This window comes from Impatiens glandulifera, chromosome 9 (genome assembly GCF_907164915.1).
Source record: "Impatiens glandulifera chromosome 9, dImpGla2.1, whole genome shotgun sequence".
NCBI lineage: Eukaryota > Viridiplantae > Streptophyta > Magnoliopsida > Ericales > Balsaminaceae > Impatiens > Impatiens glandulifera.
In genome coordinates this window covers 36,506,601-36,520,570 of record NC_061870.1, presented here as the reverse complement: position 1 = coordinate 36,520,570, position 13,970 = coordinate 36,506,601, and the positions used below count along the sequence as shown (strand labels likewise).

General features: G+C 30.9%; 1 protein-coding gene, 1 long non-coding RNA gene and 1 other non-coding gene across 4 annotated transcripts; 2 read left to right on the top strand and 1 right to left on the bottom strand.

The window, feature by feature from the left end:
* Nucleotides 1–3,941: 3,941 nt before the first annotated feature.
* Nucleotides 3,942–7,204, bottom strand: LOC124916524 (beta-glucosidase 46-like). 2 transcript variants are annotated; one of them, XM_047457255.1, is made up of 12 exons: nucleotides 7,160–7,204; nucleotides 6,451–6,517; nucleotides 6,309–6,367; nucleotides 6,154–6,229; nucleotides 5,985–6,059; nucleotides 5,813–5,900; nucleotides 5,484–5,736; nucleotides 5,295–5,410; nucleotides 4,939–5,194; nucleotides 4,753–4,855; nucleotides 4,413–4,518; nucleotides 3,942–4,308 (listed from the first exon to the last, which is right to left on the bottom strand). In XM_047457255.1, the coding sequence occupies exons 1-12, from the start codon at nucleotides 7,187–7,189 to the stop codon at nucleotides 4,065–4,067; spliced, it is 1,473 nt and encodes a 490-aa protein (XP_047313211.1). In that variant the 5' UTR covers nucleotides 7,190–7,204; the 3' UTR covers nucleotides 3,942–4,064. The 2 variants fall into 2 exon arrangements, with proteins under 2 accessions (XP_047313211.1, XP_047313210.1); XM_047457254.1 differs by having other exon boundaries at nucleotides 6,611–7,168.
* Nucleotides 5,736–6,861, top strand: LOC124916525. The gene is made up of 2 exons (XR_007096881.1): nucleotides 5,736–6,369; nucleotides 6,442–6,861. It is a non-coding gene; the product is annotated as an uncharacterized LOC124916525 (long non-coding RNA).
* Nucleotides 7,205–13,468: 6,264 nt separating the features above from the next.
* LOC124916839 lies at nucleotides 13,469–13,610 on the top strand. Its single transcript, XR_007096930.1, has one exon. It is a non-coding gene; the product is annotated as a U4 spliceosomal RNA (small nuclear RNA).
* Nucleotides 13,611–13,970: the final 360 nt, after the last annotated feature.

The window sequence follows — 13,970 nt, the reverse complement described above, 5'->3', positions numbered from 1 at the left end:
TGGCTGCTTCTTTAAGAGTAGCATCAGCCTTTCTCTTCCTCGTGGCAGGTTTGGGGGGAATCGGAGTAACTTCTTCATCTTCACTTTGATCATCTTCAGCAAAATCATCTTTTATTACCTTCCCATCAGTAAATCCCTCAAAAAAATCATCAGCTGTCTCGTCAATTTGCTCAAATACATCACCACTGTATAACCTCTTCTCCATGGAGGACTCTTCCATCTCAGTCACATCCGTGGTCTCTAGGGCAGTCTTTACCTCCATCGATGTGTTTTTCCTGTTGGAATGATAGAGTAACAACCTTGGGCGTAGAGGGTCATTAATCTGATTCCTTCTGGCGAATTTAGGGATAAAGTTTTCGATGACCTCATACGTCCACACTTGAAGTGCCAATGCGAACCCATAGATGTTATATGCAAAAGGAGCATAAGGATCTTCAGCATTCTCCTTCTTGTCAAAAAATGAGGTACAGAGATGTTTCATGTTCTTGTTTAAACCCTTGAGGGTGGCTCTAAAGGTGACCTTCCCCCATGGATATTGGAAGAAAGTGTCCTTGTCTTCCACCATGTTGAGTATTTTTGGAAATATAACTCTTTTTGGGTCAAATGTGAATAGGTACTGGCAAATCAGTACTACCAGCCCCATCTTAAATGCATCTTCCTTGTCTTTGCATTTGAAAAAAAGCCTTCTCGAAGTCGCACATTTTTACACTCATGCTCCCTTTAAAGTATTTAACCGAGAGAGGTGGACAACAGCGCAATTTTTCTTGGTCCAACTCAGGATAAACGCCGAAACATAGGCCGGTAACCAACGCATACTCCTTCATACCAAATACAAGCTTTTGCCCATTCACAGTGAAAGTTATCTCCTTGGAGTTTGAGCTTAACCTCCTCAACAACATTTGATGTACAATACTTCCTGAGAACTGCAGGAGGGGGGCTGTGAATAAGGATCTGAACTGGGTATTGTACACACTCTCCAGAAGATCCATTTCCTCGAACTTATTCACAATCTTCTTCAGGGTGAGGGCACTTTTCCACGAAATCCGACCGGGAAACTCAGTAACAGTTGTTTCTGCCATCTACAAAAGGAAACAACATCATCAAAAATGTTAGAACAAACACATACAACGTAGGAACTTAGCGAATCGGGAGGTACCTCTCGATTCGCTAAGTGCCTAGCGATTCGCTAAGTACTTAGCGAATCGCTAGGCACTTAGCGAATCGGGAGGCACTTAGCGAATCGAGAGGTACCGAGCGAAACCGTTAACTGAACATAAGACAGCATTACCGAATCGGAAACAATACGAAACTAATCAGAAACAAACAATAAACTTAACATGCAAAAACCCTAAACAAAAAATCTGAAACAAACACTTAAACTTAACATGCAAAGACCAAAATCCATAAGCAAGAAACCAGAAAATGATCGACCACAACTAGGTATTTAGCGAATCGCTAGGTCCTTACCGAATCGGAAGGTACTTACCGAATCGGAAGGTACCTAGCGAAACCCTGATGAAACCCTAATGGCAACAAAAATATACTGAACAGAAACCCTACTGGCAAAAAAATATATACTGAACATTACACTAACATGCAAAAACCACCAATGAACAAAAAAGCAGAAAATGATAATGAACTAACCTTAATGACGAACGAGAAGAAAGCAGAAATGATCGGGCTTGACAAGATTCAGTGAAGAGAAAATGGGTTAGAGAGAGAGAGTCGGACGGTTGAAATGAAATGTAATGAATTTTTTGAATATATAAGGTCTAGCGCGTCTCTTCAACTTCCGTAGCGAGTCGGGAGGCACTTAGCGAATCGGGAGGGACTTAGCGAATCGGGAGGGACTTAGCGAAACGGAAGGGACTTAGCGAATCGGGAGGGACTTAGCGAATCGGGAGGGACTTAGCGAATCGGGAGGGACTTAGCGAATCGAGAGGTCAACGAGCTCCAGCTAAGAGAAGATGGTTTGAATACGTTTTCGCTACTATATTTTAATAACGAAATCGAATTCAAACCATTCTCCTAGCTGGAGCTCGTAGTACTTAGCGAATCGTCAAGTACAAAATTTTTTATTGGTTTCATAGGTAATCTATCTCGTTTGACAAGGTATCAACAACAAAGTCATGGTTTTGAAAAGAACATGTGTTAGCAAAACAAACCCTATAATTTTACATGGAAACATTTAGATTCTTCAGAAAAAGTCTTTGAAGAAGCGATCGTTGAACTCCAGATAAGAGAAAATTGTTTGAAATTTATTTCTTTAGCTTAACGACTAACGAAATCAAAGTCAGCCAATCTTTGCTTATCTGGAGGTCAATGATAGATTCTTCAAAGGCATTTTCTGAAGAATCTAAATGTTTCCAATGTAAAATTAGAAGGTTTGTTTTGTTAACACATGTTCTCTTCATAACCATGAAGTGATGTAAATACCTTGTCAAATGAAGTTCATGATTAATTATAAATAACAAAAAATCTTGATACTTAGCGAATCGCGAGGTATACTTAGCGAATCGCGAGGTATACTTAGCGAAACGGTAAGTCCGTAGCGAAACGGTAAGTCCGTAGCGAAACGGTAAGTCCGTAGCGAAACGTTAAGCAGATCTGAAACGGAAACACATACGCTGTTATCAGACAGAGATTTTCTGCAAATATGAACAGATAACAAATAATAACCTAACGAAATGCTCAAACATGAACCAATATGAACCATATAAGAAATAAGAATCAACCAAAACGGAGAAAATGATGGACATAAAGGAAATATGAAAAAGTTTTTGAAATGAAGAAAATGTAAACAAGAACATAACTGTTAGAATGAAGATCTACCTCGACGCCGTTCAAATAGTTAGAATCGGAGAACTCACATAAACCCTAGTATAAGAAACCTGCATGCAAAATAGATCTAGGGTTAGAAATCGGCAATAGATAAACATAAATGAATTAGTTAGGTTAGAAGAGCTCTGATCGGGTTTGATTTGTATGGATATTGGAGGAAACGGAGATGTCGTCGCCGCCGGCCGCCGTCGCCGCCGGCCACCGTGAGTGAAGGAGAGAATTGGAGGAAGAGAGAGAAAAAAATTTAGTGAAATGAAAATATTTGGGTATTTATACAAACCTCTGATCCACTTCGCGAAACGCTAAGTGACTTAGCGTTTCGCGACAAGGGCAAAATCGTATAAAAAAAAATATAACACCACGAGCGCAAAAAAAATTATAAAATTCCACCAGGTCAAATAAACAAATTTGCAAGGTCATTTCGTCAAATTTCCCGTTTGAGATATATTTTTTTTTAAGCATTCATGGATGGTACTCTCTCATGGAATGAGGGATGACTGAGCATTCCCCATTTCGGGCTCACGAAGTGGTGTCAAGTGTCAACACCGTTGCCTGTTCAAGGGAAGACGAATCGAATTACTTGGAAGGTATTCGCACGTTCCTGGAGGAGTTGAAACTCAAACCAATCGACCTTCAAAATGATCGGTTTCTTTATCAGCCTGAGAATGATGATCCACAATGCATTCCTCACCTTTGAGCATTTAAATGAAATGGGTTTCTATCCATCTGCAAAATCACTTAATGTGCTACTATTCTCTTGCATTGTCTCCTACAGTTATGAAGTAGGAGACCCGGTACTTGTTTATATCCAAGTGTAGGAGATCTATGGAATCAAAGGTATTAATTTGCGGATTTAGTATCTCCATTGTTGTAGGACATGTAAAAGTGGCATCTCTACATGCTTCAAATTGTGTCTTTTTAACTGTTTGGTAACTATATCTTGTGCTCTAAGTAGTAGAAGCTGCAATTTTTTTTTTCCAATAAGAGTTGTGTTGCTTATGCAATCACTTTATATTCTCTTTTTGGTGCTTCACTTATTAGTTATTACCTACTTTATTCCATTTTATTGTTTTTTCTGTCATAAAGCTTTTGATACAATGAATGGAAAGATCGCGTTGACTGTACAAATTATGACAACCAAGTAAAGCACATGCATCCCAAATTTTTACAACTAAATGAAGAAAATAGTATGAATAATAATCTCACATATTGTATTCATGTGTTCATTGAACTGCATTTGCAACTGATGTTTCATTATATTCAATTATCAGTTGATTTACAGGTAGTGAACTAGCAATACTTTGGCCTGAAATGAACTCTTTGTACCAATATGCAGAAGATTTCGGTGTCCTCTGTAGAGTGGTATAATTGACATGGTAAATTCCAAATCTGGTAGTGTACCCTGAGGTCCACTCAAAGTTGTCAAGCAAAGACCAAATAAAGTATCCCCTCACATCTGCTCCATTCCTGTTAATGTTACCAATTATGAAACAATCAACAGTTTTGTTTGATTTGTTGCAGAGAGTACTTACATTTTCAGAAGCTTCTGGAAATTTGGAATTTGTACTTACCTCGTTGCTGATGCTAGTTCGTCCAGGTAGGAATTCAAGTATTCTACTCTTTTGACATCATTAAGTGAATAAAGATTTGAATTTGTTTGATCAAACTCACCAAATCCTATACAATTCAGTAATGTCATAAGATTTCCAAATTGAGCATATGTGGAAACATGTATTTTGACATGCACCTTGTCACAATCACAAATTCGCCAGTTAAAATTGAAAGTAAATTTTTTCAACATCGTTAAAAAAAATGGTATATACCAAATAGATTCAGTGAAACCTTGGCGAGAGAATTTATTAAGTTCCTTTTAATTTCACGAGAACATAACAGTTGGATTCTTTCACTTACCATTTTCTGCGATGAACATTGGGGTATTGTTATATCTGTCCTTGAGGTATATCACAATATTCTTCAATCCTTGTGGGTAAACCTTTAGCCAGCTGATTGTAGTCTAGAATCAATAGTATATATTTAAGTTGTAAACTGGAATAGTAGTCTGTTAACACATAAAATATAGGATGATTGTATATCTACCGGTTCTCCAATATACTTTCCATCCTTAAGTTGAGTCCAGAGGGCAGAACCTTCTGTTTTATAAACCCCTTTTCCTGGTTCACATGGTGAATATATGCAGTCTTTGACATAGTAGCTTGAGTAGTGGTTGATTCCAATGAAGTCTAATCCTTTGTCCAACATCCTCTTATCATCTTCTGTGAAGGTAGGCAAGGTGGATCCCAAAATTGCTTGCATTTCCTCGGGATATTTTCCAAACATGATCGGGTCCAAGAACCTGTAGAGTAGTTAGTTAATCTTTACATGGTTAGATGGAATATGCTTACAAAAGAGCCTGCCTTTAATTAATGAGATATGAGATATGCATAATTAATTACCAGTTCATGTAGAATGATAAAGCTCTCTCTGTTGCTAAGTTATCCTCTTCAGACTCGCTTATGGGTTCAAACCAAATAGCATTCAGAGCAATCCCTATGCTGCCTCTTTGTCTATGCTGCTTTGTTTAAATTGAAATGGCTTGTTTATGTTATTGCTATAAAATAATTAGAAAGAATACAAAATATCACCTGATATTCAGTTCGGTAGAGATGAACAACGATGGCATGAGAGAGAATAATGTTATGGGCTGCAATGAAGGGTTCTGTATCTGAATTCCCTTGGCTGCAATTACCGAATGGAATTGAGCAACGAGATGGCGGATAAAGGCCTGTTCTATAGCCCCATATTGCTATAACATTTGGCTCATTGAAGGTAGTCCAATACTTCACTCTGTCACCAAAGTATTTGAAACAAATATCTGCATAATATTTGAAGTCTTTCCTGAAATAATAATAATAAAGATGAGATTCTTGAAATCAGTTCTTTACAGGGATAAACTGAATAACTGGTAACTTACTGTACTTCTGTGCTTAGCCAAGATTTGTATCTGTCTTCAAGTTCTTGAGGAACATCGAAATGGTTTAGAGTCACAAATGGATGGATTCCTATAAAAGAACAAAAGAGAGCAAATTATTCATCAATTTCAATTGCTTTTGTTTCGTTTCATTTGATCATTGGCATAATACTACCTTTGTGTAGAAGGGCATCGATTAAGTTGTTGTAGTGCTGAATGCCAGCCATGTTCAGTTCCCCGAATCTTCCCTCTGATTGATTGATAACATATATATGCTTCAAATGATGATATATATATGATATGAATGTGTTATTTTTCTTGGTGCAAATGAACAAGTAACTAACTTGGTAAAATTCTTGACCAGGATATTGAGAAACGATAGCTATTGACTCCCATATATTCCATGAGCTCGATATCTTCCTGTTTAAGCATGCCATTAATGAGTTAGTAAGTCTAGCAAATCAAAATTATGTTTGTGAAATGAAGAAATAATTAGTACTTTATATCTGTGGTACTGATCAACAGCAATATCCCCATTACTTCCATCCATTACTGTACCTGTAAGCAATATAGAGGTAGAGAGAACCAATCATTTTATATCGTTCATATCATTTTTTTTGTCTGTCTTGTAGAGATCTCACCAGGTTTATGAGTGTAAACATCCCAGTTATTCCAACCTTTCCCATCACTCAAATAAGCCCCCTCAAACTGCAACAACAAAAACGATGTACATTCAATTCATTCAGCCTATTTGCTACGAGTAATGAGGAAGATGATGAGAAAAAGAAAAAGGGACCTGACTTGGTAAGAAGATGAGGCAGTTCCATATAAGAATTTACATGATACCATCACAGATGAGAAGCCGATTGTATAAACAACTAAAAACAACATCTGTGCCACTGACACTACTTCCATCACAGTGATGATCAATAGAGAGAAAGAGTCTAAGATTCTTTATTATAGGAATATGGAAGACGATGGATGGATCTATTGTTTTTTTTAATCGATATGAATGAGTCTAATTAAATGTGGGTTTTCATTTGTAATAATAAAAAATAAGTCATTATTGAGAAAACAATGGTTGACAGTAGATTGTGGACCTTTCGTGTCTAGCTTATAATTGCTGTATAAAGTTTTGACTATAATCCTCCTTTCAACTATTCAAAAACATAAACATGGGGGAAAGTTTAAGAAGATAATTGTAACTTCTATTTCATTATTTAAATACTGTCCTGTTTTTTGGTTTGTAACTCTCTTTTCATGCCTTTAAATCAAACCAGCTCTAAAAATGTAATGCCCTGAAGGCTGAATCTTCAAAATTGAGTAATAATTTGGAAATGTGTTTACGACCACCACCGTTGCAGCAACCGCAACCTCCATGGCATGGCATGGCACGTCAGTCGTCACCCCCATCGAGCGACGGTTTAAGAGCTTCATACCAGAAGAGCTATGGCGAAGAGGGAGGAGGAGTATTCATTAATCTAAACTGGATAAATGAGAATTGAGATTATGTGACAAAAACAAGAGAGCCAGAGTAGGGTGCCTGCCAGACAGTAAATGAAAGCTGCCTTATTGTTTTTTATTTCTTTTTAGTATAGTTGTTAAACTTTGTAATTATGTGATAAGTTGTTGTAACAACTATTATAAATAAATTATTGATATATAAATCAAATCAAATAATATTATCACATAAAAAATATAATATTATACACTAATATTTTATAATTAAATCATTTGTTTTAAATGGTCCACCAGATCTTGCACTCGTTGACTATTCTTCACCTTTAAATAATTCAAATACATCTTGAATACAAATTGATATTAAGTTATATAATAATAATAATTAATGTGTATCAAAATAAAATATTTTAATTTTAATTAATTATATAAAAAAAAATCTTAATAAGTGATAGAAACATTAATTATTTTAAGTTGAGAGAAATTAATTAGGAGAGGTCTTTATTTATATATATATATATATATATATATATATATATATATATTTGGTTTTATATTTAATTAAATTTTTAATTTAGTTTAAAAATCAAATCAAAAAAATAACGTGCAAGTATAATCACATGAGTAGTTGACTCCAATGCAAATTAAACAATTACAAGATCAAACCATCAAAATATTGATTAAAAATTAAAGATGCAAGAAGAAGTTATTGTGATTTTTTAAGGCTAAATTAATTATTTGCGCTAAAATTTCAAACATCTGTATATCTTGATATTCTAATATATATAAATTATCATATCTTTATCAAATGTAATTTTTTTTAAATGGGTGGTGGTGGTGAAAAGTATTTAGAATAGTATTTTTAAGTAATATTGTTGGTATATGTAAGCAAGTAAAATTAAAAAAAAAAATGATATCAATTTAATTATACAAATTACTATTTATATTATGAGAAAGGAAAGAAGGGAGCGAAATAATTGTAAGGGTAACAGAATGACAGAACGACGTGAAAGGGTAATATTTTATTTTTTTTATCTTTATTAATAATTTCTCTCCCAATATTTATATTTTTTCTCTTTTGAATAGAACGAATTTAATATATATATTTTTTCAATTATTATTATTAAAAAACACTTAATAATTTTTCTCTTTAAAATTTTATTATTATAAATATTCTTTTCTTAAATTATTGTACATATCACTCACTATAAAGTATTTTAATTATTTTTCTCTTCTAATAATTTGTTTTTTTGTTTATTAAAAAAATAAAATTTATTTTTAATATTAATAATGAGTCAAATTAAAATAAATAATAGTTCATTGTGTTATGAGTTGAGGCACATTATTTTTGTTATCTTTCACTTCATTTGAATTTGTACCACTAGGAGACAAATTAATAATTACTAATATGATCCAACTCAAACCAATAATTAATATAAATAACATTCATGGTGTATTAGGTGAATGTTGTTGATTGAGCTTTTGTAATTAATTGAATTTTTGTAATTGATTAAGTTTTTAAAAAAATTCAAAAATGAATATACATGAAAAGAAAAAGACTTTTAAAGAGATAAACAACATTGTTATGTTAAAAGAGAATCAATCAATTAAGTAAAATAATTAATAATTTTATTTTATTATTAATATATTATTTTTTATTAACTTATTATATATTTAATTACATTAATAGACGAGAGAAATAATTAATTAAATTAAAAAAATGATTGAAAGAGAAATAATTTGTCATTATATTATGTTGTTATTTTGTTAGATGTTATGATAAACTTTTTTCTGCGTTTTATGGGTAAGTTTTATTTAATTAGATTGTGTAATTTATTAGTATAAAATATTATTATTATTATTTATTTTAATTTGTCTCATTTTTAATATTAAAAATAAATTTTAATTTTTTTAATAAATAAAAGAAAATAAATTATTAAGAGATAAATAATTAAAATACGGTTTATGGTGGGGTGTATAATAATTTTAAAAAATAATATTTATAATAATAAAATTTTAAAAAGAAAAATTATTAACTAATAATAATTGAAAAAATATATATATTCAAAGCATCATATTGAAGAGAGAAAATATAAACAGTGAGGAGAGAAAAAAATTATGAATAAAAATAAAATAAAAAATGATATACTTAGTCATATAAATGTTATACTTAATCATCAATCTAACTAGCTATAGCTATAGCTACAAAAATTTTGCTCTGCTATGATTACTCTTATATTATAATATTTTATAGCTGGTTAACCTAATAAATAATAAGTCCAACTAAAAACAATATATTTGTTAAATAAAATTATAACTAATCAAGGTATCAAAACAAAGTTTGTATCACCTTATAATATATTAGGTGTATCAAAATCATTGTAAGAACCTTCAGCTGAATATCTGAATAGTGAATGGTCATCCATTTGCATCAATATCATCTCTTTTATCTTTTTATTATCCACCGTCATTATTGACTTTCAATTTAATTTAATACATTTTAATATCATCTATTTTATATTCTTCATTATTGTATTATTATAGTCTTTTTCACTATTTCACCTGAATCTATTTTAAACAAATTAAATAATTAAAAAATCATATAAATTTATTAAAATTTACAAATAAATGAGTTGAATAACTAACACAATTTATTAAAAAATTAATATTATATTTCATTAATCAACTAGTCATGTTCGAAAATATCTCAACTAGTCTTACGGTAAATGTCTCAACTAGTGAGGTTTAGTCATGTTTGAAAATATGTAGAGATGGAGGTATGTGAATTTGAATAAAAAATTATTAAATTTATTAATATATGTATAATTAAATATATTCTATAGATTATTTTATTTAAATTAATATTATAATCAGATATTTAAAAATAAAACTTTGTTTCAAACCCAAATTCCTAGGAGTAAGTGCCTAATTTCAAGATTGTTTATATTAATTTTAAATTAAAATATATTTGTTCTTTTTTCAACCGTCGTTATATTTTCTCAATTCTCATGAGACCTAACAATCATATACAGTATGAATGTACTAAGAACTAAGAAGACTTATAAAAGATTTACAAAGGTGAAATATTACTCTTGCTTCTTCTTTTTTATCTAACTAAACCTTCTACAAAAAATAGTTTATTCTTTTTCTAGGTTTTAGTAAAAAAAAATCAAGATTTAAGATTGGTGAAGATAGTTTAAAAAAACATGAATTCTAAATATAGAGATATCTTCAAATACTTTTATTTTTATTTTTAGGAAAGGTTTATAAATTTGAAAGATTTTAGATTACATATTTTAACTAGTTAATTTTGTGAAACACTCTTATTCTATTTCATATCGAGTTTATTTGCTCTCAACCCTCTACTCAATAATTGACTCAACAAAGTTGACCAAATCATCAAGTAAACTCACATATTTGATTTACTCTTGCAACAAATATATTTAGTTTGTGTACTAATTTGGACTTGTTATTTTTTAAGTTATATTTATATTTTATAATATATAATAGTTGTTATTTATACTCTAATATCATCAACTTAATCAATGTATTTAATTTTCTTTTATTGAGTTAATAATAAATTAGGTTGACATATTTTTTGTTTGACATTATATTATTTAATATTTAGTTGTTAATATTATTTTGAAATGAAAAATACTGGTTATTCTAATATCTAAATTTTAATTTAATAAATTATAAGTTAGTTATATTATTAGAAATAAAATATAATGCCTAAATTTGAAAAATCTTAACATTACTTAATTTAATGGTGATGTTAAACATAATTTTTAAAATAATATAATAATATGTTGATTAATAATTCCCTTATAAATTATTGTTGCTTATGAAATCTTCTCATGCATAAAGTTAATTTTATAGATGAATGTTTTTTATATAATTGTGAAGGTTGTAAATTTGTAATCCACATTTTTATGGTAACTTGCACTCTATTTTCTACTAAATGAACTTTCAAATTATATCAAATTTACTTTAGTTTAAAGATTCGGTTTGTTGGATAAGTATTTCAGCATCAATTATAGCAAAACACAAATATAAAGTAGAACAATAGATCAATTAAATTGAAAATAAATAAATATTAATTTATACAACAATTATTTTAAAATAATTAGGTTTGTCACAAAATAATACTTAAAAACTGTTCAATTATAAGTTACAAACATTTTCTTTATATAAATTCACAATAACTCTAAATCTCTAATAACAATGATTAAGAGATAAGAGTGAGTTAACGTATCGGGCAATATTTAGAGTCACCCGGTGTTATGAAACTAACATGATTCGTAATAATATATTATTATAATTTAAAATGCACTATTTGAAATATAAAATTTTAACTATTAAGTTACATTAAATTTAAATTGATGGCTAATATATCATTATAAAACTAAACACATGGATATAAGAAAAATTATCACAAGTTTCAAATTAAGTGTTAATGTACTTATTTTAATCTTATTTATATCGGGTAGACTTGCATTATTATTATTTTTTTAAATCAAAGTATTTTTAATAAAAATTAAATTAATGGGGGGTGTTCACTCATAACCCTCAAGTTAAAGTGAAACCCTTAAGTTAAAGTGACATCCACTGTATGGTCGAATTGTCACGTCCTAAAAATTAGTTTTTTTAGACAGATAGTCTCTCGGTCCTGACAGAGATATATGACCGTGAATGATAGAACTCATAACCGAGTGATCCGATCGATGATTCTGCAGACAATAAATTATCAGACAAATATATATTTTTTTTATACTGTTTTCTAAATCTACACAATGCTATTTATTCATGTATTTTATATAAACGATGCATGAGATTTTCAAAACAGTTTTCATTACATGTCCATGATTTTTAAAGAATGGTGATTTTATATAAGGGTTATGGATTTAAAGAGATTGACGAATAAATATGGGAGGAGGACTATCGGCATGAGCTCTGATAGTCTGGTTTCACAATATGACTATTTATGGGACCATAATTTATAGCATGAGCTCTAGTTACTGTTGCCCAACTAAAAGATGGTCCAAACAGGTAAAGTGCTTTTAGGGATGGACTCCTAATTATGCCTAACCAAATATGGCTCAAACGGATTCCTTGCTGTGAGGATCAGCTCTCAAGGCTAAGGGTCCCAATACGGCTCAAGATGTAACTGTACATTATTTACTGATGATATACCCTTAAAAACCCTAATTGATGCAATGTAGTAAAAATGTCTTTTAATGTCTTCTTTTAAATGTTTGTTGGGTCTATCGACTCACTATGCTTGTGTGGTGTAGGAACTCAACGACGGTTTTTAATGACAGATAAATGAAGACTTGAAGTGGAGAGCATGGTGTAGGAGATGCGTGTGAAATGAGGGACCAAGACCGTAAGACCGACTTTTATATCACCTTTTTTAATAGAAATGTTAAAAAGATACCTTAATGTTTCCGCATTTATGACCGGATTTACGTTGAATTAGACGTAGGAAATTAGGATTTTAGGGTCTTACAGAAATCATAATAAATATAATTATAACATTAAGCATATAGAATATATTACTTTTATTAATTTGAATACAGAATAATTATACTTTTGAATATAATATAAAATATAGAAACACAATTTATTTTTCTTGAAGGACACCCGAAACTTTGGGCATGTAATGAGCGTGAATCATTATTTTGGAATAGTGCTTGACTTCTTAATTTATAAAACTATCATGTTCAGTCTTCTTATTTATAATTAATTCATATTTCTTACAAATAATTTAGTTTAGTATGTGTCCTGTGGTGTATATATTGAGGATTAAAGTAATTTAGAGTTTGGTTATAAAATCAAATGTAAAAATAAATTATTATGAATTTTCTCTTTCAGCAATTTGAGAGGGTTTCTTGAATTTGATATCGATAATTTATTCATTTGAGGAACTGACAATTTTAGAGTTTCTTAAAATGGGTCTTACATTTGTTTTAGGACCCATTATATTGCAAAATAATTAATAACCCAAAACTAAACTAGGTTGCAAATCTAATGCATTGTTTCTTTTATGAGAGAAACAGAGTTTTGTTTATGGTTATATTATGTCTTAATCTGATGAAGAAACAAAGTATGGGTGAGAGGCTTCGTCCCACATCGGAACCTATAAGAGAGGTAAAACGTGAGAGCGAATATAAAAAAGGAGATATGGGGACTTTCATAAGCATCTTTGCGCTTGGGGCAATGACGCAGCTAGTGAGGTTCTAACCGAGGCGCGTCAATTGCTGGTTGAAAACTATTTCCAAACCCCCTCCTCGGCTTGAGTTCTGCTTGAGCCGTCGAGAATTTCTGGAAGGGCGTCCTCTTTTTGAGGTTAAACCCTACAAATCAAAGTTTTAAACGTTTTATTTATCAGCAGATCTTTCATCTAATTACTTGATGATTGTGCAAATTTGCATAAGAAAAATCAAGGGTTTGAATCGAAATTCGTATGCATATCTCTCTCTCTCTATATCTATCTATCTATTCTTTAGCCCTTACTCATCTTCTTCAATGGTACAACTCTCTGTATTTTCAACGTCACTCTCACAATTCTTTGCAAAAACGTTATACATTGAAATCAATCAAACTGGATTGGTACTTGATTAGTTGATTACACTGATGCAATTGAGAAATTATTGTACTCTACTCTAAGGTAAATAAGCTTAAGCAAATGCGTCAATGTGTA